The sequence below is a fragment of the Haliotis asinina genome, chromosome 2, assembly GCF_037392515.1.
Source record: "Haliotis asinina isolate JCU_RB_2024 chromosome 2, JCU_Hal_asi_v2, whole genome shotgun sequence".
NCBI lineage: Eukaryota > Metazoa > Mollusca > Gastropoda > Lepetellida > Haliotidae > Haliotis > Haliotis asinina.
The window spans coordinates 37,957,834-37,981,753 of NC_090281.1; the positions used below are offsets into that span (position 1 = coordinate 37,957,834).

At 39.2% G+C, this 23,920-nt stretch overlaps 1 protein-coding gene across 1 annotated transcript; it reads left to right on the forward strand.

Annotated features, from left to right (window-relative positions):
• The first annotated feature begins 371 nt into the window (after positions 1-371).
• Positions 372-18,811, forward strand: LOC137273693 (uncharacterized). The gene is made up of 4 exons (XM_067806491.1): positions 372-487; positions 14,617-14,773; positions 14,985-15,190; positions 17,982-18,811. Exons 1-4 carry the CDS (start codon positions 377-379, stop codon positions 18,771-18,773), a joined length of 1,266 nt encoding a protein of 421 aa, XP_067662592.1. The 5' UTR covers positions 372-376; the 3' UTR covers positions 18,774-18,811.
• Positions 18,812-23,920: the final 5,109 nt, after the last annotated feature.

The following is a 23,920-nucleotide window of genomic DNA, read 5'->3' on the forward strand; positions in this document are numbered from 1 at the left end:
GTCTTTGAACGATGTTTAGAAGAAATAACCCAAAACGCGACAATTTGTGATGGATTGTTTTTGTTTTGAGGAACACAAGTTTTGGGGTGTATGCCTACTCATTCATGACCCGCTGAAGGAATCAGTATATACTACGAAACGTCATGTTCTTCAAGATATTGAAACTGACATCCATAAGTTCTCGCCTTTAGAGTACTTACGTATTCGATTACATTTCATGTTCTTACTTCTTTCCAAGAATATCATGTCAAAGTGGCGTCAACACTTTAAGCAATGATTCACACAACGTCATGGTAATTGAATTCGTACTCTATTTGACATAATGGCAGTGCATTGAAATGTCATCGCCTGAGACCGAATTGTTCACTTCCGCTCGATGATAGTGAGGGCCCAGTTGCAGCAGCGTGACATACAGGACACATTTGGAAGTATGGCGTCCTCACTGGTGGCGCTGCTACTGACTCTACTTCTGGTAGTTGTTCATGGGGTAAGTTTCACTTTTAGTCATTCGAAACTATGCTTAAAATATTACAAACAATTTGGCTGTTTCTGATACAACTGGTTATTTCAAAACGTACGGAATATTGCTGCATTTAGAATGTTCTGGTATCTGAGAACTGATCCTTTGTTGCGTTAAGATATTATCACTGCTTTGAAAAAGTGTTTTTTTTTAATTTGAGACACATGTTTCTGTTAAGTCATACTTTAGCAGCTTTTTGTATGTTATTTAGCTACATAATGTACCACCATACCAATAAAATGGTACAACACGTCACAATTTAATTCTGGACTCACAAAAGTCCAGAAACTCTCAGCACTGTGGCCACTCTCTCACAAGGGATTTCGCAAAATTAAACAGGCAGCTGTTATGTATATGTGCTAAGGATGAAAAAATGAAAAAGAATTTTTTCGAAAACTCAAAATTTAAACTCGCTCGCCCATGGGCACGCCCATGGGCGAACAGTGGCCAATGGGTAGGCCCATGGGCAGGCCCATGGGCGAAAGTGTTTCATTTCATCCAGAATAAATGTTTTGGAGGTTGTAAATGAATGCAAAATTGTTAATAAAGATCATGACACAAATTTCAGCTTGTTGTGACTTGACTGACAACTGACAGCGAATTTAAAAAATCTCGCCCATAGGTGACAAACATATTGGCCCATGGACGAGAATAATTAATTTTATTGAAACTACATGTTTTTTTTCCAGGCTTTGCAGTTTTTCAATAAATGAACGTGTATTTATTAGTGTCGTGACACGAAATTAAGCTTATTTTGACTTAATTCGGCTAATTTAAAGTGATTTTTCAAAACGCCTCGCCCATGGGCGAAAACCATTTGGCCCATGGGTGAGAATATTTACTTTTACTCAAAATACACCTTTTCCCATGTTTTGGAGGTTGTGAATGGATGAAAGTATGTTCATAAGTATCATGGCACCAAAGTCAACTCATTATGACTTAATTCTGCTAATTGAGACCGATTTTCAAAAACATCTCGCCCATAGGCGAAAAACATGGGGCCCATGAGCGAAAATATTTCCTTTTCACTCCAAATACATCTTTTCTAATGTTTTGGAGGATGTAAATGAATGAAAGTGCCATTATGAGTATCATGTCACAAAATTCAACTGATTTTGACTTAATTTTGCGAATTCAGGAAGATTTTTAAAAATATGCCAGAATAATCACTTTTACTCAAAATACATCTTTTCCTGTGTTTTGGATTTTGTAAATGAATGAGGATATATTTATATGTCTCATAGCACAAAATTCAACTCATTTTGATTTAATTCTGCTAATTTGTAACAAGTACAAGAATCTGGATTTCCACTTAAATTTTCATAGCTTTTTTTATTGTCTTGGAGGTTGTAAATATATGAATGACAGTGTGTTTATAAGTATCACGACAAAAAAAATGAAATCATTCCGGTCTTAATTCAGCTAATCTCTCTCGTGGACGAAAATATTTTCGTTTGCTTGTTTTCTTTATTTTGCAAACATATGGCTTAAAAATAGATGAAATTCTAATGAAAATTCAGTTTAATTTCGTGAGTTTAGTTTTATGTCGCACTCAGTAATATCCCAGCAATATGGCGGCGGTTTGTAGATAATCGAGTTTGGATCAGACAATCCAGTGATCAACAGCATGAGCATCGACCTGCACAATTGGGAACTGATGACATGTGTCAACCAAGTCAGCGAGTCTGACCACCCGATCCCGTTAGTCGCCTCTTACGACACGCATAGTCGCCTTTTGCGGCAAGCTTGGGTTGTTGAAGCCCTTTACTTCCAGCAACATATACAGTACACTTAGAATACTAAGCCTTGAGATTCTTTTGAATTTAGGTATTCTATAAATATTACAAAATTCTGTTTTTGCTTTGTTTGGGTTTTTTTATTGCAAGTGGCCCAGCGAGTGAGTCTGCTTTGATACCTGTACATTTATTCTGACGTTTGAGCGGGACGTAAACAAGAACATATATGGAGCCCCTGCATCAATACGTATTAAAGTGTTTGAAACATTATTCTAGACCATTATTTGTACACAACTGAAGAAATGTACCTGAAAGATCAAGGTTCATAAGAACGTACATGGCACATTTCTCCTACCCCATTTAAGAATGTCCATTTCTGATTGGTTCACGTGGCCTTGCGAGGGAGAATAGATCATTAAGTTTTACCCCGCCACGTGGGAAAAGCCTGCATCCAGTCAGTGAACTGTAAAGCGGTAGTTCGAATCGACTATAGTTAGTACCATGTTAATATAATACATGGTTGCAGCTTGTTTTGATGCTCTATTTACATAAAGTGATATTTAAACATTCGTTATGGTAAATACGGTGTAGCAATGTGATGAAGAGTATGCGGGTTTTCTTCATCCCATTTTATCCACCGATGAGAATGGTGGTATGCTCTTTTGGTTCACACCCGGATTGTCGATTGTTTTATCAAATACACAACAGGACTGTCGAAAAGCAGTGGAGTGTGACAGTGCTCAACACTGTTCTAATGACACCCGGAGCGTCGACTACCTTGGAGAACTAGTGCCCGAGAATGCTCGAGAATAGCAGAAGACTCGTCTCTACGCTAATTAACGAGCTAAAACATATACACAAAGACATCGGTGAAAGAATGAGCTGTGGAACCAATTCCTGAATGATAGTCGTCGCACGAACAGTAGTCGAGAAAGTTGGCGTCATCGTGAATCGAGGGTCTGTGAGCAATGTAAACTGCATATTGTGACACAGTGGCCACAATAAAGAATAAAGAAGAACTTGACAGAAGGCTTCAGCGTCTCAACGAGCAGCTCCAAAGACAAGAGATTTCCGTAATGATCTGTGCTCATCAGACTGTCTGCCTCGCTCATAGTGACCACATTACTGTACTTTATAACGTATCTGGTATTCCTTCATGTCCGGAGCGTCGAATGCCATAGTGTTGACACCTGATTACCTCCTTACGTAATACACGAAACATCGAATTTACAAAAATTTCAGTTCAATTTTAGACAGCCCACGCAAGTCGTTTGTTTAAGGAGTAAGTGGATTAGGAGGCATGGTCGACTACATTTTTTTGTTTAACTAATCCCACACGGCCTACACCAATAGAGGGAATGATTTCTGTTCAGTTATGACATTGCTGTTCTCCATATGTCTCTATTTTCTCCACACATCTCCACGTTGTTGTATTTTTGTGTGTTTTGTAATTCTGATTGGGACTGGTGAACAAGCTTTACAGTACCTCACCCATACAACATATAATACAAAATATAAATGAAGCATGTGTCGTCATCCATATGAACCATCATATAATAACATATGCATACATATCATTACATCAAATACATCTATCATATAAGTAAACATGAAAAATAGAATTATGGTTTGTTGTGTCTGTCTAGCTCTTTGTAGAAACACTGAACATTTGTGAGAAGGTTTTTGACAAGTTAATTAGTTTCCTGTTAAAAAATTAAAAATCAAGCTTTCACAGTGAATAAGTTCTTTTCCGTTCACCGAAGTCATCATAGACCACAGTGAGAAAAGGTCGATCTTCAAGCAGTAAGGAAGACCATGATAGCGTATGGAGTACGTGTGTTTTGGCCATCTCCTCCGTTACCCCCTCCCCGAATCCACACCCCACCAGGGCGTGTAGGACTTGTCTCGGTGGATAAAAAGGGACTCCTATAACCCCATATACCCCTAATCACAATGCCGTTTTGTGTATCCGGTTTTGTGTATTCTGTAATATTGTATAGTACTGGTGAAGTGTTAATCAAAGCAATATTTTGCTTGCTAAACGAACCACATTCTTTGAGAATCAAAATATGTTTTAAGCACATTTCCAAAATTGAAATGCAGCATGCACACAATAACTAAAATATCGTGCCGGACAAGGTTTTCCAGAGCACCTGCACATAAATGTCAATGTCTTTCAAAGACTAATATGTGCAGGTCTTGCAAAAGGACAAAGCAGGTATGCTTGACAAAGTTCTTGCAAAGGAGGTTTATATACAACACCAAAACCAAACTGTCAGCTCGACGCCTTATAAAACAATCAATTCGAGATTTCCTTTGAATGTGAGATATTTGGCTGCGCGTCTTGCGCAATCAGTCTTTTTCATCCATATACACTCACGAACACCTGTTCATTTCAAAGCTGGTGTCCCCTAATGACCTAATGTGATCCATGGATGAATTTTGTATATGACAAGTGAAATACACTTGAAAGCGGCAGCTGTTATACTCCAATAAACAAGACCAGCGGACGAGACATGACTTTTTCGGAGCAAATTGTCGTAGGCGCTTTGCAGAAATTACGTAAGTGAACGCGGAAGAAACAGAAAGCGTCATCGTTCCGCTCAGTTTCCATTGTCTTTGCGAGTTATGCTGAGATATTCAACAAACTGAGATAAAAGTCAAAATGATGAAAAAGTGGAAATCAGTGTGGGGATTAGAACTTGAAAATCACTCATGAAGTCTCTGAAGGGCTAGAGTGCAGTTTACCGGGCGCGCGACCCGGGACTGCTCAGCGCTCGCTAATGAGTGCGCTATAGTGATAGCGCGCTGTAGAGCTACTGAACTGTCTCACTTTACCGCGCTGATGTATCCTTGGGGTTAGGGACCCCCCTTCTAGATCCTTAGGGTTAGTGACCCCCTTCTAGATCCTTAGGGTTAGTGACCCCCCCCCCCCCCCCCTCCTAGATCCTTTGGGTTAGGGACCCCCCTTCTAGATCCTTAGGGTTAGTGACCCCCCCTTCTAGATCCTTAGGGTTAGGGACCCCCTCTTCTAGATCCTTAGGGTTAGGGACCCCCTCTTCTAGATCCTTAGGGTTAGGGAGTAAAGGTTAGGGTTGGCTTACCTTAGATGCGATTATATCCATATATCCATCCACGAATCGAATATATCATATCATTGGTTGCACAACACCTTGAAAACAATGCCTAGGTGTGGCTTCTCGCTTTGATGAATGGGTAGGCGTGGCCTAACTCTGCGCATGCGCAGTAAATGAAAACAAACCATAATAGTTTGTTTTCATTCACTGCGCATGCGCAGAGCTAGTGGGGTAATGACCCGTTAAACGAGCACTAACTAATTGTGATCGCACCGGTGGTCCCGAGGTAGCGTGTCCGCTAATTAGTTTAATTAGCCAGTTGAAATCCCACGACCCCTGCTGAAAGCGTTCGAGCCCCACCAGCTCAGCGAAAAAAATCTGAAAAAGCGCGCCCGGTAAAGTGCACTACTCCCTGACAAAGTAATCTCTGTTCAGGTCATGATCATTTGGAAAAAAAATACGAAAGTTCTATGGATATACAACTTCTTATAAGGTAAGCAGCATTTCGGCGTAGCTGTTAAACTCGTTATCAAGAAAGGGATATCTTACAGGTAGTCCTGTAAGTTAAACCTTTGTTTTGGGTCGGGTTCAAAATCGTTTGGTGTAGTTGTTTTATGGGATTAGACACGGATTTTCTTTAAAAAAAAGTAAAATGTGTGTCCTCAGGAAACGAAATAAGACACGTGTACCAGAATGTAAGTGAATCGATGTTAGCGAGTTCAATCAGTGACTTCAGTTAATAAAATGGGCTTTCAGTTCACTCCTTCCATTAGTAATGAGTTATTTAGTTTCTTGGTAAAATTGCTTGCATGGTGAATGTTAAAAATGACAGTTTTCAGGATCATTTTAACAACTTCAGTTATGGCAATCAGTTATTGCTTCAGTAAAGCTGCTATGCTTCACGTTTCCTCCTACTTATTTTACGGGAAGATACCTTTGTGTAAACAGCTATATGTTCATTTTGAGAACTGGTAAAAAGGGAGAATATATAGAATTCTGAAAGACTGCAGATCAACAGTTCCAGTTGTCTCAACAACATAATTTCTAAAATACTTAGAAACCACAATCACGAAAGTCAAAGTAAATCTGTTCGAGTGTAGCAAAAATAGTGAAAATTTATTTAAAAAATAGAAAAGTAAACGCAAAGTCAATCTTGATTACATTACGTATTCCTCATAGCCCGATATAATGATTACACATTAATAGTATCAGGGAGCCTATATAGAGTATCCCTGATAGTATGGATACGTTAATCCATAGTTTAAACTAATCTCCTCAAGTAATCGGGACTGGATTGGCAAGCATAAACATACATATCAATGCCGCTCCATACCAATAATACATAACATACATGATAACAACACTTCATGTTCCGCTCGTCAGAATAAATTTACAGTTATCAAAGCAGACTAACAGGCCCACTAGCAGTAAAGAAACAAAACAAAAACAAAAACAAATAAATTAATAAATCCAAATGAATAGATGGAATACTAAAAACCACCAAAATATGCACGCCCCCCTTTAAAAAGGTAGAGTGCAAAAGTGGCAAACCGTTAAAATATGCCAAGATTGAAACTCAAAACTATACAATCGTATTTTACTCGATAAATCAGAATGGTCTCAATGTCATAATGTGGGTAGTTACAGAATCGAAGCAAACTATTGTACATATATGTATCATGAAATAATAATTTATCAACTGAATAACACATAAAAAATACTCTTATGATATGTATAACATCACGTTTGAGTAAACAAATGCATGCGTTGAGCTTGTTAGATGTTTTAAAGATTAATGGAATAGGTAGAAAAGGACACCCCCACTTGGGAACTTCGGAGCACGGTTCAGTGGTTACAGCTATAGGGCCTTCTGTGCTCTCTGCTCAATATATTAAGGGTGGTGATGTAGATGAAGGTTACGCAGGAAAAGTAGGTGATGTGGGTATACTACGTCAACAGGCAGCTGTGCAGTCAACCAGATAGTTTGTTGTTTTAACCTGTCTGACAATTGTTACCGGGGAGACAATAACAAGCTGATGTTAACACATGTGATCTAAGGATAGTTTTGCGTTCTTTAGCATGTTTTGGAACGGATGGCCGTGATGTATCATTTATTCTTACATTCATTCACATATGTACTTCTTTCTTTTATTATTTGTTTCATTCATTCACATATACTTCTTGCTCTTCATTCATTCATTCATTGATTGATTGTAAGATTTCGACTGATACAGTACACTGGCTGAAGTACTGTTAAACGCAGCCTAAGTTGCGATGGAGACGAATCAGGTCACTGTGTGCATTGGAGCATGAGGAGGCGCATACTAATTAGTACAAATGGTAAAGAAAACAAGCGAGTGACCTACCCCTGTTGTAGATAATTTCTGGTCTGACAAATAGGAGAATACCCCATAAAACCTCGGACGAAGAAAAGCCGGGACGGGCAAATGGGAATTACTAAAAATGGAGACCACACTATTAAAACGAAACATGCTAAACTGGGTAGGTACACTTAAAGGTCACATGCAACCAAAAAATCAAACATAATTAAAACACATTTATCACTTATTCATGACATATAATATACATTGCTGCGTTTAAAAATACAAATAAACAAAATTATAAGCGTACAATCGCGATTCAAAAGTGCAATATTTTGTACTTGGGCTTACTTCCCCCGAAACGAAACCCTCGGGAGACCGAACTCAGTCATAGCGGGTGGCTATTCATTCAAATGTAACGACGGCTTCCGATTGGCTGTTTCATTTGCTGATATGCTGAGGGTTCATTATGTGTACAGAAAGATAATCTATTTGATGGGCATTTTAGAAGTATAGCAAGTCACAAGAAAGTAAGATTCTTTATGGATAACAACTTCGTTTTGTGTACTTGATGCGTCGTTTCAGTATGGATTCATATACTGTTGTCAAACAAAATCATATACACCAAATGAAGTCGTTATCCATGAAGAATGTATATAGAGAAGTTGGGTTTGGAATATACAAGTTCTCTGAATTTGCGCTCGATCCAATCAAAAATCATGTCAGTAGAGATGGTACAGTGTTCCCAGAAATTATTGAGAAAATCTTTGTTTTTTTTCTAATGATGCTAAGATTGGAAAAAAGGGCTTTCACTATGCACTAAGCATACTAAATAAGGGAGACAACTCTTGAAGGCTTAGAAGGCAGCTCATTACGTCAAGAGTTACCTCCCTTGTCTGAGCAGACGGCTTCCTGTGTTGACATGGCAGAATTTACAGCAAGAGAGAAAAGAAAGCTCATTCTAGATGATTTTGAAAGGGGTGAGGCTGATGCTAAAGTGTTAGCTTGTAGACATGGTATTCCTCTGTCTACAGTATACAGAACTTTGAAGAATATTCAAACAGGAACCGGGATAGAACACAAAGCAGGGGCAGGTCGGCCTAGGAAATTCAGTGTTGTGGATCGCCGAAGACTTGGGCAGATTGTGAGTAGGGGCAAATTGAAAAGTGTTGAGAACATCAGAAATGAAATGATTAGCAGAGGAAGTCCTCAGGTATGCAATGAAACAGTTAGGCAGGAATTACAGAGACTTAATTGGGTGAAAAAACGTGGAATTCCCTCGCCGTTGATGAAAGATGCACAAAAGGAAAAACGTTTAAACTGGTGTCGGGCTCATGAAAATCAAGATTGGGATAATGTTTTCTTTTCGGACGAAAGTTCTGTTTGGCTTTTCCCTAACTGTGTGAAAATTTGGACCAAAGATACTGTCAAACCTATCTACCATCGACCAAAACATACCAAGATACGTTGACATTCTAAATGGTCACCTTCTTCCGACAGCACAAACATTGTATGAAGATGATTGGATTTTCCAGCATGATAATGACCCAAAACACACTGCGCGCTACACGAAACAGTGGTTGTCGGGCGAAAATGTTCAAGTTTTAGACTGGCCCAGTTACAGCCCAGACCTAAACCCAATTGAGAATGTGTGGGGAGTCATGAAGGACAGAATAAACCAAAAGGGACTGAGAAATATTGAAGATATGAAGGCCGAGGTGGTCCAATATTGGGATACCCTGTCACACGATTACCTACAAACTTTGATGGGTAGTGTGCCTAGGCGTATTCAGGCATGCATTGCTGAGCGAGGAGGTCTAACAAAGTACTAAAACAAGACTGAGACTGTAAAAGGATGATGTTTTAACATGTTTATGTAAGTAAAACGCCAGAAGTTAATAAACGTAATGAGTTACATGACGCAACATGATTCTCAGTAATTTCTGGGAATACTATAAACTACTGTGTGGCTGGAATCAGTCATTCGTCCAAGTACAAAGCAGGACTTGAAACTGACAAGAGTTTGCACCAGTTTCCGTCAAATCCACTCATCCGAAAAAAATGAATGTAGTTTGTTTGCAACCCACAGACATAAAAACATGCCTAATTACATAATGTGGTAGACACGGGACTCGGGTGCACGAGTCATAAATCAACTTATTTTCTTTATGTCGTATAGTCTGATAGGTGTCAAGTTCAAATTGCACGTGGTCAATGATTGAAGCTGTGTATTGCATGTTGTCTTTAGCAGACAGGCAGGCAGACATATAGGTGTGAATAAACCAGACACTGAACTTTCTCTGTGACAGAGACTGCTTACCACAATCAACAAGTATTTTTACGTAACGAGTAGATTATTTACTTGTTTGTGTACACAACCAAGATTAGACTCCTGCTCACGACCTCAGACGCTGGGCATGCATACTGTTTCAATCTCCGCGAACCTATTCACTGCGCATGCGTTATGGACGCAGCGCAGCACAGCTGTTGAAACCAGTTTTCCCCCCGCTGGGGGGAATTTGGTGAAATGTTTGAACTCCGATTTCGCGGGCTTTTTTTTCATCGCGTTTTTTTCAACTTTTGAATTGGCATTTTTTATGATTTGTTTCGGTAAGTGCATACCGAAAGGTACCAGAATCTGCAAAGTTGTGTTTTACGTTGCATGTGACCTTTAAAACTACTAGGTAGGTACATTTGGCGAATGTCAATGGAATTGACAAGACATATTTCAATACAGTTTAAAGATCTCACAGCACCATTTATTAATGTGTCCCAGCATAGTCACTGGAGTTTGGTCACTCTTGATTAGGGCTTTCACAAATAACTTCATAGATATAGGTTGAATTTTGTTATATTTATAGAATACCTAAATTCAAAAGAATCTCAAGGCTTAGTATTCTAAGTGTATTGTATATGTTGCTGGAAGTAAAGCTCTGTGTTCGGAACCCGTGAAGATCTGGAGTAGAAGAGGGCTTCAACAACCCATGCTTGCCATAAAAGGCGACTATGCTTGTCGTAAGAGGTGACTAACGGGATCGGGTGGTCAGGCTCGCTGACTTTTGCCGACACATGTCATCAGTTCCCAATTGTGCAGGTCGATGCTCATGCTGTTGATCACTGGATTGTCTGATCCAAACTCGATTATCTACAAACCGCCGCCATATTGCTGGGATATTGCTGAGTGCGACATAAAACTAAACTCACGAAATTAAACTGAATTTTCATTAGAATTTCATCTATTTTTAAACCTTATGTTTGCAAAATATAGAAAACGAGCAAGCGAAAATATTTTCGTCCACGAGAGAGATTAGTCGAATTTAGACCGGAATGATTTCATTTTTTTTGTCGTGATACTTATAAACACACTTTCATTCATAAATTTACAACCCCCAAGACAATAAAAAAAAGCTATGAAAATTTAAGTGGAAATCCAGATTCTTGTACTTGTTACAAATTAGCAGAATTAAGTCAAAATGAGTTGAATTTTGTGCCATGATACTTACAAATATATCCTCATTCATTTACAAAATCCAAAACACGGGAAAAGATGTATTTTGAGTAAAAGTGATTATTCTGGCATATTTTTAAAAATCTTCCTGAATTCGCAAAATTAAGTCAAAATCAGTTGAATTTTGTGTCATGATACTCACAATGACACTTTCATACATTTACATCCTCCAAAACATTAGAAAAGATGTATTTGGAGTGAAAAGGAAAAATTCTCGCTCATGGGCCCCATGTTTTTCGCCTATGGGCGAGATGTTTTTGAAAATCGGTCTCAATTAGCAGAATTAAGTCATAATGAGTTGACTTTTGTGCCATGATACTCATATATATATCCTCATTCATTTACACCTCCAAACCACAGGAAAAGATGTATTTTGAGTGAAGGCAAATATTCTCGCCCATGGGCCAAAATGTCTTTCTGCCATGGGCGAGAGTTTTCAAAATTGCTCTCATTTAGAGGAATTAAGTCAAAATGATACTCATGATACTCATAAATGTACTTTCATTTATTTACATCCTCCAAATATTGGAAAGGGTGTGTTTGGGGTAAAAGGAAATATTCTCGCCCATGGGCCAAAATGTTTTTCGCCCATGGGTGAGATTTTGTTAAATAGCTCTAAATTAACGGAATTAATTCAAAATGAGTTGAATTTTGTGACATGATACTTATGAACATACTTTCATCCATTCACAACCTCCAAAACATGGGAAAAGGTGTATTTTGAGTAAAAGTAAATATTCTCACCCATGGGCCAAATGGTTTTCGCCCATGGGCGAGGCGTTTTGAAAAATCACTTTAAATTAGCCGAATTAAGTCAAAATAAGCTTAATTTCGTGTCACGACACTAATAAATACACGTTCATTTATTGAAAAACTGCAAAGCCTGGAAAAAAACATGTAGTTTCAATAAAATTAATTATTCTCGTCCATGGGCCAATATGTTTGTCACCTGTGGGCGAGATTTTTCAAAATCGCTGTCAGTTAGCAGAGTCAAGTCACAACAAGCTGAAATTTGTGTCATGATACTTATTAACATTTTTACATTCATTTACAACCTCCAAAACATTTATTCTGGATGAAATCAAACACTTTCGCCCATGGGCCTGCCCATGGGCCTACCCATTGGCCACTGTTCGCCCATGGGCGAGCGAGTTTAAATTTTGAGTTTTCGAAAAAAATATTTTTCATTTTTTCATCCTTAGCACATATACATAACAACTGTCTGTTTAATTTTGCGAAATTCCCTGTGAGAGAGTGGCCACAGTGCTGAGAGTTTCTGGACTTTTGTGAGTCCAGAATTAAATTGTGACGTGTTGTACGCAATGTAGAAATCTACCAAAATGCATACGAATAATTTTTTACAACTGCATCGTTTTCAAACGGTAGTCAAACATACGTTTAAACGAGATATTGATTGTTTGTCATTTGTTTTTTTCTAAAACGCAGCACTTAGCAGGTGACCAGCTACAGGTCTGTCGTCAGTAAATAACGGACTTTGGACCAGGCCAATGGCGAGGTGTTGATATACATATACTCGTACAATAAACCTTGTCTTTATACAGCGTTATATGCAAATTCTTATTGTTGATGTCTTAGTACTATTGTTAAGCGGCCTTCTAAAGTTTGAGAACACAAGTTGTTGAAATTTTAAAAAGTTGTCAAACTCGCGTTTTCACCCGTCAAACACATGTTGTCAAACTTTCATGTCATTTGAGTGTCATGTCTCTATCGGTACGGTCACGTGACAATTTTGTTGACTTTGTTTTGTTGCGTCTTCAGCTTCAAACACGAGTTTGACAACACCGAAAGTTTGATGGTAAGTTGGCGAGAATAGTGGTAGATCCTATTTCTCGACATCAATTTGACAACTCTGAAATTGGTATCGGTTGGAATATACACATTGTGTTGTCAAGCTTTAGCTTGATGCTTCAAAGGCGTAGAATGAAACAACAAGGAACTGTTATTCGGTTGTGGTGCGTGAGCAATGTGCGTCGTATTCCTATTTTGTTTTCAGCTACTGCTTCAAGCTTAAAGGTCACATGCAACCAAAAAATCAAACATAATTAAAACACATTTATCACTTATTCATGACATATAATATACATTGCTGCTTTTTAAAAAACAAATAAACAAATTATAAGCGTATAATCGCGATTCAAAAGTGCAATATTTTGTACTTGGGCTTACTTCCCCCGAAACGAAGCCGTCGGGAGACCGAACCCAGTCTTAGCACCTGGATGTGCACTCAAGTGTAACGACGGATTCTGATTGGCTGTTTCATTTGCTGATCTGCTGAGGGTTCATTGTGTGTACAGACAGATGATCTGTTTGATGGGCATTTTAGAAGTATAGCGAGTCACAAGAAAGTAAGATTCTTTATGGATAACAACTTCTTTTTGTGTACTTGATGCGTCGTTTCAGTATGGATTCATATACTGTTGTCAAACAAAATCATACACACTAAAACAAGTCGTTATCCATGAAGAATGTATATAGAGATGTTGGGTTTTGAAAATACATGTTCTCCGAATTTGCGCTCGATCCAATCAAAAATGACATCAGTAGAGATGGTAAACTACTGCGTGGCTGGAATCTGTCATTCGTCCAAGTACAAGGCAGGACTTGAAACTGACAAGAGTTTGCACCAGTTTCCGTCAGATCCAGTCATCCGAAAAAAGTGAATGTAGTTTGTTTGCAACCCACAGACATAAAAACATGTCATGTGTATCACACGTGCCTAATTACATAATGTGGCAGACACGGGACTCGGGTGCACGAGTCATAAATCAACTGATTTTCTTTATGTCGTATACTCTGATAGGTGTCAAGTTCAAATTACATGTGGTCAATGATTGAAGCTGTGTACTGCATGTTGTCTTTAGCAGACAGGCAGGCAGACATATAGGTGTGAATAAACCAGACACTGAGCTTTCTCTGTGACAGAGACTGCTTACCACAATCAACAAGTTTTTTTTACGTAACGAGTAGATCATTTACTTGTTTGTGTACACAACCAAGATAAGACTACTGCTCACGACCTCAGACGCTGGGCATGCATACTGTTTCAAGCTCCGCGAACCTATTCACTGCGCATGCGTTATGGACGCAGCGCAGCACAGCTGTTGAAACCAGTTTTCCCCCCAGCGCTGGGGGGAATTTAGTGAAACGTTTGAACTCCGATTTCGCGGGCTTTTTTTTCATCGCGATTTTTTCAACTTTATAGGTTGAATTGGCATTTTTTATGATTTGTTTCGGTAAGTGCATACCGAAAGGTACCAGAATCTGCAAAGTTGTGTTTTACGTTGCATGTGACCTTTAATATTGTTTCGATTAAGCGGGAATAGCGGGAATAATTTGTTTTATCGGACAGCTACACATCAATACAGTTTGGGGGATGTTTTATCAGTTTTGATGGTGTTTTTCCGATCAGCATTTCACAATATGTTTTGTTCAGCTGTCGTCCTCAAACTTCGAAGAATACCAAGAACAATGGCTTAACCCGAAGACGATTTATCTGGCCAACGACAACGGCGCAGTGAACGTCACCGTTAAGTATGACTCTCCCAGACAGGTGACCCCGTTATGGTGGGTCAATGGAAAACTCGGTGTGGGTGAGTTATTTTTGTATGGGAAACAGTTGTACTTGCATTCTTTTCATGTGCATACCAGCTCGAAGGTTCGAAGGCGATTAGTAGGTGTAGGATTGAGAGTCACCATGGCTCCGGTGTTACTTGGAACTGTTCGAACTTGCCGACTTCAGTTCGATTAGTCGTAAGATCCCTGATTGTTGTAGCAAAATGAACACGTTGGTTTTCTGTACAGATGGTGATGATGGTCTCCGAACGGATGTTGCCGATTTCGGTTTTGAAACGCCACACAACGGTGTTGGCAACTCGTACACGACGGCGTCGATACGTATCCCAGAATCCTTCCAGATCGAATCACTTCAGCTCCAGTTGGCCGGCAAATCCATCGACGTCACCATCAGCATCAACGCCGTGGCCATATCACCTGGGAAGTCCATGCTGGTGAGTGAATGACTGAGATTCACTCTTAGAATGGAAGACCTTTACCACTTTGTGTAAATACCCAGCTACATGTACATGGAACAAATGATTTCAATGGTAAAGCAAGGGCCATGAGGAATATAAAGCAATGGCAGGTATCTCGTGGCCTTCCTGACCACACGTCACAAATACTTAGAGAATTAAATTTAGTGAAAATATAAGTCTGCAGTGTATGGACTATGAGTACCCATCTGACGAGTGCACATTGGCATGCCTCCCACCGCCGAAAGCTATGAATACACAATGTTACCTACAGACTGACCACATTAGAAAATAACCCACGAGGTACGGGTGATTACGGGGAGATATGTCTCTCATGAGGTTAATGGTCATGTCCCTTCGCTAAAGCTCAGGACAGTGAACATTAATTTCACTTGGGACATATTTCCCGTAATCACATGTACCTTGTGGGTTATTCTGTTCATTACCCATTCTGTAATAAAACCGAGAAACCAACGTTATGAGCTCAAAGCCGCATCTTCTTTTGTGAATGTTCACATCTGCTCCAGCGAGACTGTGTTAATATGCGGAAGAAAGCAAATCTCTCAAGCTTACTAGACCAGAATATAGTACTGCAGAAAATTGTATGAAAAACAACACAATTCAACAGTTTCAAAATTGGTATGAAGGCGATTTTTTTACTCCCCTTTGTAAAGTTAAATGGAGTATATTGTCAATATTTATTCGAAGGTCGGAAATGTGTCGTCGATCTGGCCTACTCGTGTAAAAATTGGGTGACTGTTGTTGGATACAAAACAGCAAGAACCTGTCACTAGTTTAACGTTAACTTATACAACAGTGAAAATCCGCAAGGGAACTATAAAACGCTGCAATGATGAACCATTTCTTACGAACACGATACACAATTATGAACGTTTATAAACATTTTGCTTGTCCTTGTCAGGAACAATAAACTTATATTTAGTCCTAGTCCTGGTATTCCTTCGCAGCCAATGTTTCAAAGCCAGGGTATAAAACAGGAACACAAACATGTAATGTTATTTTTTGGTGTTGTTTTCGATTGAGGGGATCAAAATCATCTTGCAGTAAGTCATTTATGACCTTTGGCGAAATTTTTAAATGCATGCTCACTGGGTGTCGTTTCTTGCAAAACTTTCAGTCTATACCTTGCGACTATCATTTACCATACACATGAAAGGAATTCGAATTCAGTGGGTGTATTATTCTCGTTACACGTCCAGTAATGTCTCCATCCACCTTGACCAGGTCATTGACGTTGATTGCATTCAACTGAATAGCCATGTTTGTTTACAAAATGACGATTTTGTCTGCTTTAGACATTCCTTTTCATTGCAAAACATGAAATTGGTGTGAAACTAGTTCCGGCATCTAGTGAAAATGTACAATGTACGATCGACCAATCAACGTCGAGAATCACTAAGCTGCGCACTGTTCAAATATAAATATCAAACAGATATTACGCTTCACCTGCATGGGTGATAATGTAACACATGACCTAAATGAGTCATCACTTTCTCAGAAAAGGATGTACAGTCGTATTTCATTAAAGGTCACATGCAACGTACAAGACAACTTTGCAGATTCTGATACCTTTTGATATGCACTTATAGAAACAAATCATCAAAAATGCCAATTCAAACTACAAAGTTGAAAAAAACGCGATGTAAAAAAATGCCCACGAAATCGGAGTTCAAACGATGCATTAATATTCCCACACTCCGGCGCAGCGATGACTTAGCATAACATCATTGCCTCAGGCTAATTTGCATATCAGGTGACCGGACTTTTCCCTTGTTTGTAAATAGGCCGAGGCTGGCATAACGCAAACGATTCGGAGAGGTTTTCATATTGTTTTACACTGTTACGTAAATATTCGACAAGAACTGCAGCAGTAAAGTTTATGACAAACGTATTTATATTTCAAACAGGCTGCATCGTTTGTACTCCATAAAGCTTCGATGACAGCACGTAGAGCCGTACAACCCGTGTAAACAAAGGATCGCTGCGCAAATCGAAATAGTGTTACACGTTTTAGGATAGTTTCTCAGTAAAACTAAACCATTTTACAACGATGTTTAATTAGAAATGTAGACTCATTAAAAATAAAGAAGTTAAGAAATTGTGTATGTAATATTAAATGGACTGTGCAAGATGTGAGAAATCGACATCTTTCTGGCCTGTGTCAGAGATACTTTGCTGGCTGGCCGCATGGAACTCTGGGTAGGAGAGTGTATTTTTCCCCCAGCGCTGGGGAAAAAAGTGGTTACAACAGCTGTGCTGCGCTGTGCTCATAATGCATGCGCAGTGAATAGGTTCGCGGAGCTTGAAACGATATGCTTGCCTGGAATATAAGGTCGTGCGCAGTAGTCTAATGTCGGTTGTGTACACAAACAAGTAAATAATCTGCTCGTTACATAAACAAACAGTCGGCTATAAGCCAAAATAACCAGTGGCCATTGAGAAGGCTTCGTTAGACTTGAGTGCATGCCAACCGGCCCTGACTGGGCTGCTTCGTTTCGAGGGAGGTAAACCCACGAACAAAATATTGCACTTTTGATTTGCGATTATACGCTCATAATTTTGTTTATTTGGGTTTTTTTCTCAATCATCAATGCATTTTATGAATCATGAATAAGTGATAACTGTGTTTTAATTATGTTTGATGTTTTGGTTGCATGTCACCTTTAAGGATTAAGGGTGGTTACAAGAGGTCATTCTGCCATTGTTGTCCATAATTATTGCTGTTTCGCTATCTTTTCTTGACTTCTAGGAGTACATCCCCACATACGAGTATAAAGTGACTCCAAAGGATCGTGTCATCTACAACGCCGGAGATCCCATCCTTGTCCGCACAACGTTCAAAACAAAAGACATTGGCCATGGTACATGGCATGGCCTTACAGCGGAGTTTACCAGCATCAATGACTGTATAACCCCTCCAAGAATCCAGACCAAAACTGCCAAGTCTGACCCCGAATTCCTTGAAGTTTATACTCCCACACTTGATGATGATCTTAATTTGGATGAGCTGTTTGCTGTTGATAAACCAAGGTACAATGTGCGACGTGTAAACGTGAATTACAATTCATCCGGTGACTTACCCCGTGGAATTCTGAAAGTCACCAATGGCTTCAGTTTGACAAGGTCATGTGTATTGTTTGCGGGGGTCAGGGTCACATACATGCTATTTCTCCAACCACCACCTGCTTCCCATTTCTTTGCTGAAAAGTCAGTTGTTTTTGACAAGGTGGAGAGAAATTACTATGTTGAAAATGGCGGCGACATCGATGTGGAATTGAAGGCTTTTGGGGGCAGTGAGATTGAAGATATATGGGGTGAAACATTGTATGAGTATCCAAATATCACTCTGATGAAAAGTAGGCAAAAGGTCGAACCAGTTGCTGATATTAAACGCTACTTCGAAAGAGAGGTCCACTTCCGGTTCCGGTCAGTGACATCGACCCAAGCTGGGAGGTACCTGGCAGTAGCCAAGATGAAGTCGCGTAATGGAACGGGCAGGGCAAAAGCTGATTTCAACATCAATGTCCTCAATGCCATTTAATTAAATGTGAGCAACATAATAAATCAGAATGAAAACTTTGATTGAGCATGTTATCATTGCATAATGTGAAATTTTGTCAAATGTGGGTACAACACTCAGCGAAGAGCGCTGTCAGCAATATTTCAGTAATATCACGGCTAGCTGTGGACACCCAAAATGAGCTTAGCACACAGTACCCCTAAGACGAGCTAACGAGGCAACCACAAGGCTACCCCATTGTTCCTACAGCGAAGAGAGCAGTGCATCCTATGATGTCAAGTGCTAGATCACGGCTATTTGATTTACACTGTCCACAATATCGATCATTTCTACATGTTGACGTGTAACAGACTTATCAAAGTAACCATCTGGGCTGACTTGCACAAAGCGATCTTAGCGCTACAATGATTGTAACTCCCATTCTTCAACATAGCCTTAAGACAGTCGTAGCGCTAAGATCGCTTTGTGCAAGTGGGCCCTGTTTTGAACCCGTCCTTTTTCCTCAGGTTGAGTGTTGTTCCTAACCTGGTCGAATAACTTAGCAGCGTGGGTATCAGATTGCCCCTTTCACATGCACCTACGTGCACACCTAAGCATACATTAGTGTTCATAATTGGTTCCGTTATTAATAATTGGTTTACGGTCATTTTCCCCTATTTCCTTATTAAGCTTAAGGTTGTTATTGCGGATACGCATAACGTCGTTATCTCTTGTTTTGTAACGTGTTTCATTTAGAAACTGTACACACTGCATCTTAAAAGTTTGCTATTTAAAGTGATGATGTCCATAAGCAAGGTTCAGTCATAACGTTTCACTAAGTGAAGTGATTTTTCTTAAACATGATTTTAGGCGCTGACACAAGTTTTCAAGCACAAAAAATTACTCATATAAGTACATATGCACATGTGCAATATTTGTGTATAATGGTAGATTTACTTTATGTTCACATTGAATTGATGTAGAGTGAGTAATGTTGAAAGTGTGAATAATAATAGAGTTTACTTGTGTGGTATACAAGATATGGTTCCTTATCACTGGTGTATTTGGTTTTGGAAGTTTCAGTGTTTGTAAATGCATTCATGAAGTTATTTACGTGTGTAAATATACACTTGGAGCAGCTCACATGTGGTTACTACCAGGTGTAAAACTATATTTATACATGTGTAAATTTCCACACTGAGAACATTGTGTCATGTCATTTTCATTTAGGGAAAAAGTTACTTATTCCACAAGCCAAACATCACATAGTCTGACAAATTGCAGAAACATTAATGCATTTACAATCAGTGGACTTCTCAACATCAAGCAACTATCCCACAGGCCTAGACCCGTGAAGGTCCCGGGGTAGAATAGGTCTTCAGCAACCCATGCTTGCCATAAAAGGTGACTATGCTTGTCGTAAGAGGCGGATAACGGGATCGGGTGGTGAGACTAGCTGACTTGGTTGACACATGTCATCGGTTCCCAGTTGCGCAGATCGAAGCTCATGTTGTTGATCACTGGATTGTCTGGTCCAGACTCGATTATTTACAGACCGTCGCCATATAGCTGGAATATTGCTTAGTGCGACGTAAAACTAAACTCACTCACTCACTCACCCACAGGCCTAAATTCTAAAGCTGAAGCATTCCTGTGTATTGCGATTCGTACATCCAAAAGTTGGTGAACAGCTTCGTCACTGTAGCTTTTAATCAATCCTGTAGTTGTTTGCGGATAAGATCGAACACCCTTTTGTTCGTTTGAAAATGTTAGTACCAGACTTTGTCGTCATTACATGTACACATGTCGTTCCACCAAACAGATTCTCTTTCTTTCTTCGAGGGTGGTTGATGTTGTGACAGATCTAATGGAAGAGCAGTCCATACAATTTATCATCTTACGACCTGCTTTTAAAGGTCACATATACTTTAATAGGGATCAAATGCAAAATCATTTGTTGACATCGTTATAAATGAAACCCCGTCATTAAAACTGCTCATTTCGATCTTTAATTACCTTAAATCGACCTTTTTGTCAACAGTGCACAATTCTCAACCGCAAACGAAATTTCAACCAATCAGAGCGTCGCGTCTCCGTGACGTAATAGTGGGTATAGAAATGAGGGTCTGTGCAGTATTCATCTACATTTCAGAGGTTTAACTATTTCGTTTATATGTTATATGTTCTCACAATCTACTATCATTTAGTTTTGTCTCCTGCTTTGCCTAGTTTTCGAGTTACAACCCTTGTTTTAATAGACGATTCTGTCAAAATCACTTGGTGTCGCGAGGTTGTAACCGTGTTAGGTGGTATAAACCTACACGTTATTTGTCATCATTCACTTGATGCTTAGTTAATGAATTTATAACAGGTAAAATTAGTGGTAACGCCACTTAGATTACCCGCCAAAGGCCTCCATTTGGCATTTCTTTCGTCTGGATCGATCAAAGGATTAACCGATAACAAGCTGATTGATTAATTAGTTTTATGGGGATTTAAATGGGGGAATTTGTCAAAGGTAGTGTTTATGTATGTACATTTACTAATCTATACTGAATAGACTCTGTCGTGTCTGTGTCTATGTAAAACAACACCCTTCTTTCAAAGGATAACCGCCAATACGCTGATTGATTGCTCATTATTGGTTAACTAAATAACTTTTTAAGAAGAATGACGCACATTATGCAATTAGTTGCCAGGTGTTCTATCTTGGGTAACCAATGAAACTATACAGCAATGTGAAATACCTGAAACGATACATCACGTTTTCGTATATTAGTTAAAAGACACATCACTTGGGAATTATATATCACTTGTTTTTGTGGATATTGATGGATACATTCCTCGAAGAAGGTAATAGCCTAACATTGCTCCTATTACTTTAATTTTAATATTTGCATTTTTGTTTTTAATACGTTGTCGTAGCTTTCAACAGAATCATTGTTTTCGTCGTGAAGCGTAATCACGGAGACGACATACACTAGGGCGTGCGTGCGAATTATGATTCATATAGACAAACTATGAAATGTCTACATGTTACATTGCTGTTATACATTCGCAGATCGCTTCTTTTTATTAAGTTTCAAAATGCATACAAGTATGATTATAAAGTAATTAGGATTATGAGACCAAGTATAAAGACGTATATTGACAAGTGTCTACATACTGGTGAGTGAACGTTACAAACCAAGTAAATTTATCAGATGAAGATATTTATCGCGCAGTATTTTCACTTCGACCCCAACCTCACTACAGGTTGTGTCATGCAAACTCCTTTTGGTAATGATTCAAATACATGTTTATGTAGTTTGGATTTTCTAACTTCATGAGAACAAACCATACATAATCTCATTAATTCAAATGGATTTCACTTCACGATCTTCAAAAATGGCGGCGCCCAGTCTTGGCATGAATGCTATTTAAGTTTGTTTTCACCGATTTACAAAAGGACAATTACTTTCTAATGGTAGTAAAATATGTATTTTATTGATGGACATTAGGATTTTGTATGATATTGCTTATAACATAACAATTTCACTCTTGGAAGTGATGTGGAGGTCAATATAGCATTGCTTGCAATATAAATGTCACTTCGACCCCCCACCTTGCTTCCTTGGAAGAAGTCCTTATGTTAAAAGTTGTGTCATGCAAAATCCTCTTGGCCATGATTCAAATGCATATTTAACTACCAGTAAAAAGTAGTTTGGAAGTGAGGTGGTAGGGGCGAACACATCCGATTTAGTATATACCACAGGCTTCCACAACGCTCACTTCGCACACACTAACAACCAATTTAAGCACAAACTACGGAGTGTGGTGGAAATCTGTGCATAGTGACACCATCACCCGACCCCAAGGAACAATTGACGACAACACAACAATTCGGCATGTCTTTGGTGAGACGTCGAGAAATCAGCAAAATGACGAGCCTCCTACACATTTTCTATACATTTAACAGGAGATCGTTCTATGACGTCACTGTAGGGCTCTGGCGACAGAGTTACGTAACCTGTCTGCGGTTTCATTTGCGGGCGAGTGAGAGGCAGACGGCTTTTTAGCAACATTTAAGCGCTTGGTATTAATTAACCACAAGTTTGTTTTTTTTAAAAAAATGGTGTTTCGTTTATAACTAACCAAAAGTCTTTCGTATGCAGTGATAGAAAGAGTACCAAAAAATTGAGTTTAGTTTTCCTTTAAAACGCTAATGCACAAACAACAAAGAAGTGATTTGGGAATAATGGGCACAGTTTATTCCTGAATATAAACTATATATAAACCCCCAGCAACTGCTCACAACCCTAACACCACCCTTGATCCCCTAGGAGAGCCGCAAGCTTATTTCCGCCAATGACAATGAGAGCATATGAGTGCTAGGGCCACCACATAGACACCATTTCTCTCGGCCAAGACCCGGTATGATGCATCACTCAGGCTCCGAGGGCCACCACATCGTAAGACCAGAGTGCTAACACAAATCCCCCCTCCTCCCCCCAGTAGTATGATAAGAGCGGGGAGCCCAGCCATATACCCTACCTATGCTTAGAACTAGTAGGTAGTGTGAGCATCTGCCGAGAGAATACCGCCAACACAAACTGTACCGAACAGCAAACAATAATTTGAATTAACTTCCATGTAAAAATATATGGTAATTATAACCTCACCAGACCAACCACAGAAATTTGTGACATTCCTTCTTGACCACCTTCAATTCAATGCCTCTTAATCAATGTTCATAAGAGATCAGATGGCTCCATTCAGAGGGGATCCACAAGAATGTCATGTGCTACGCCTCTGGCAATGAAGACTCACAAGCTGAAATAAATGAATCCACAAAGTATCCTGCCTATTTAAATCCCACATGGACATATATACATAGTTGTAACACAACAGCAGATTAAAATTATAAAATTGAATGGAAGGGTGGATGGGATATTTGCCTAAATATTTCACTGCACCTCTCCTTGACTCTTTCTCTGGTACCATGTGCTAAGTGGAAGAACCTTGGATTTATCTGCCCGTGCCCATTACATCGACAAGACGTTAACGTCCTACCGCGAGTTTCTACTGATTACCTAGAGCTATAAGAGTTATCTCCCCTTAATCATACAGGTCAGAGATTTGGCAGCTCAAAGTCGATAAGAGAATTTATCCTTTAATTGGATACATTTTAGTATCTGATAATGTGTTTG

Coding starts and splice junctions, on each gene's coding strand:
- LOC137273693 (XM_067806491.1), top strand. CDS start 377: ATGATAGTGAGGGCCCAGTTGCAGCAGCGTGACATACAGGACACATTT. Junction 488..14,616: donor TTCTGGTAGTTGTTCATGGG/GTAAGTTTCACT, acceptor TGTTTTGTTCAG/CTGTCGTCCTCAAACTTCGA. Junction 14,774..14,984: donor CAATGGAAAACTCGGTGTGG/GTGAGTTATTTT, acceptor TTTTCTGTACAG/ATGGTGATGATGGTCTCCGA.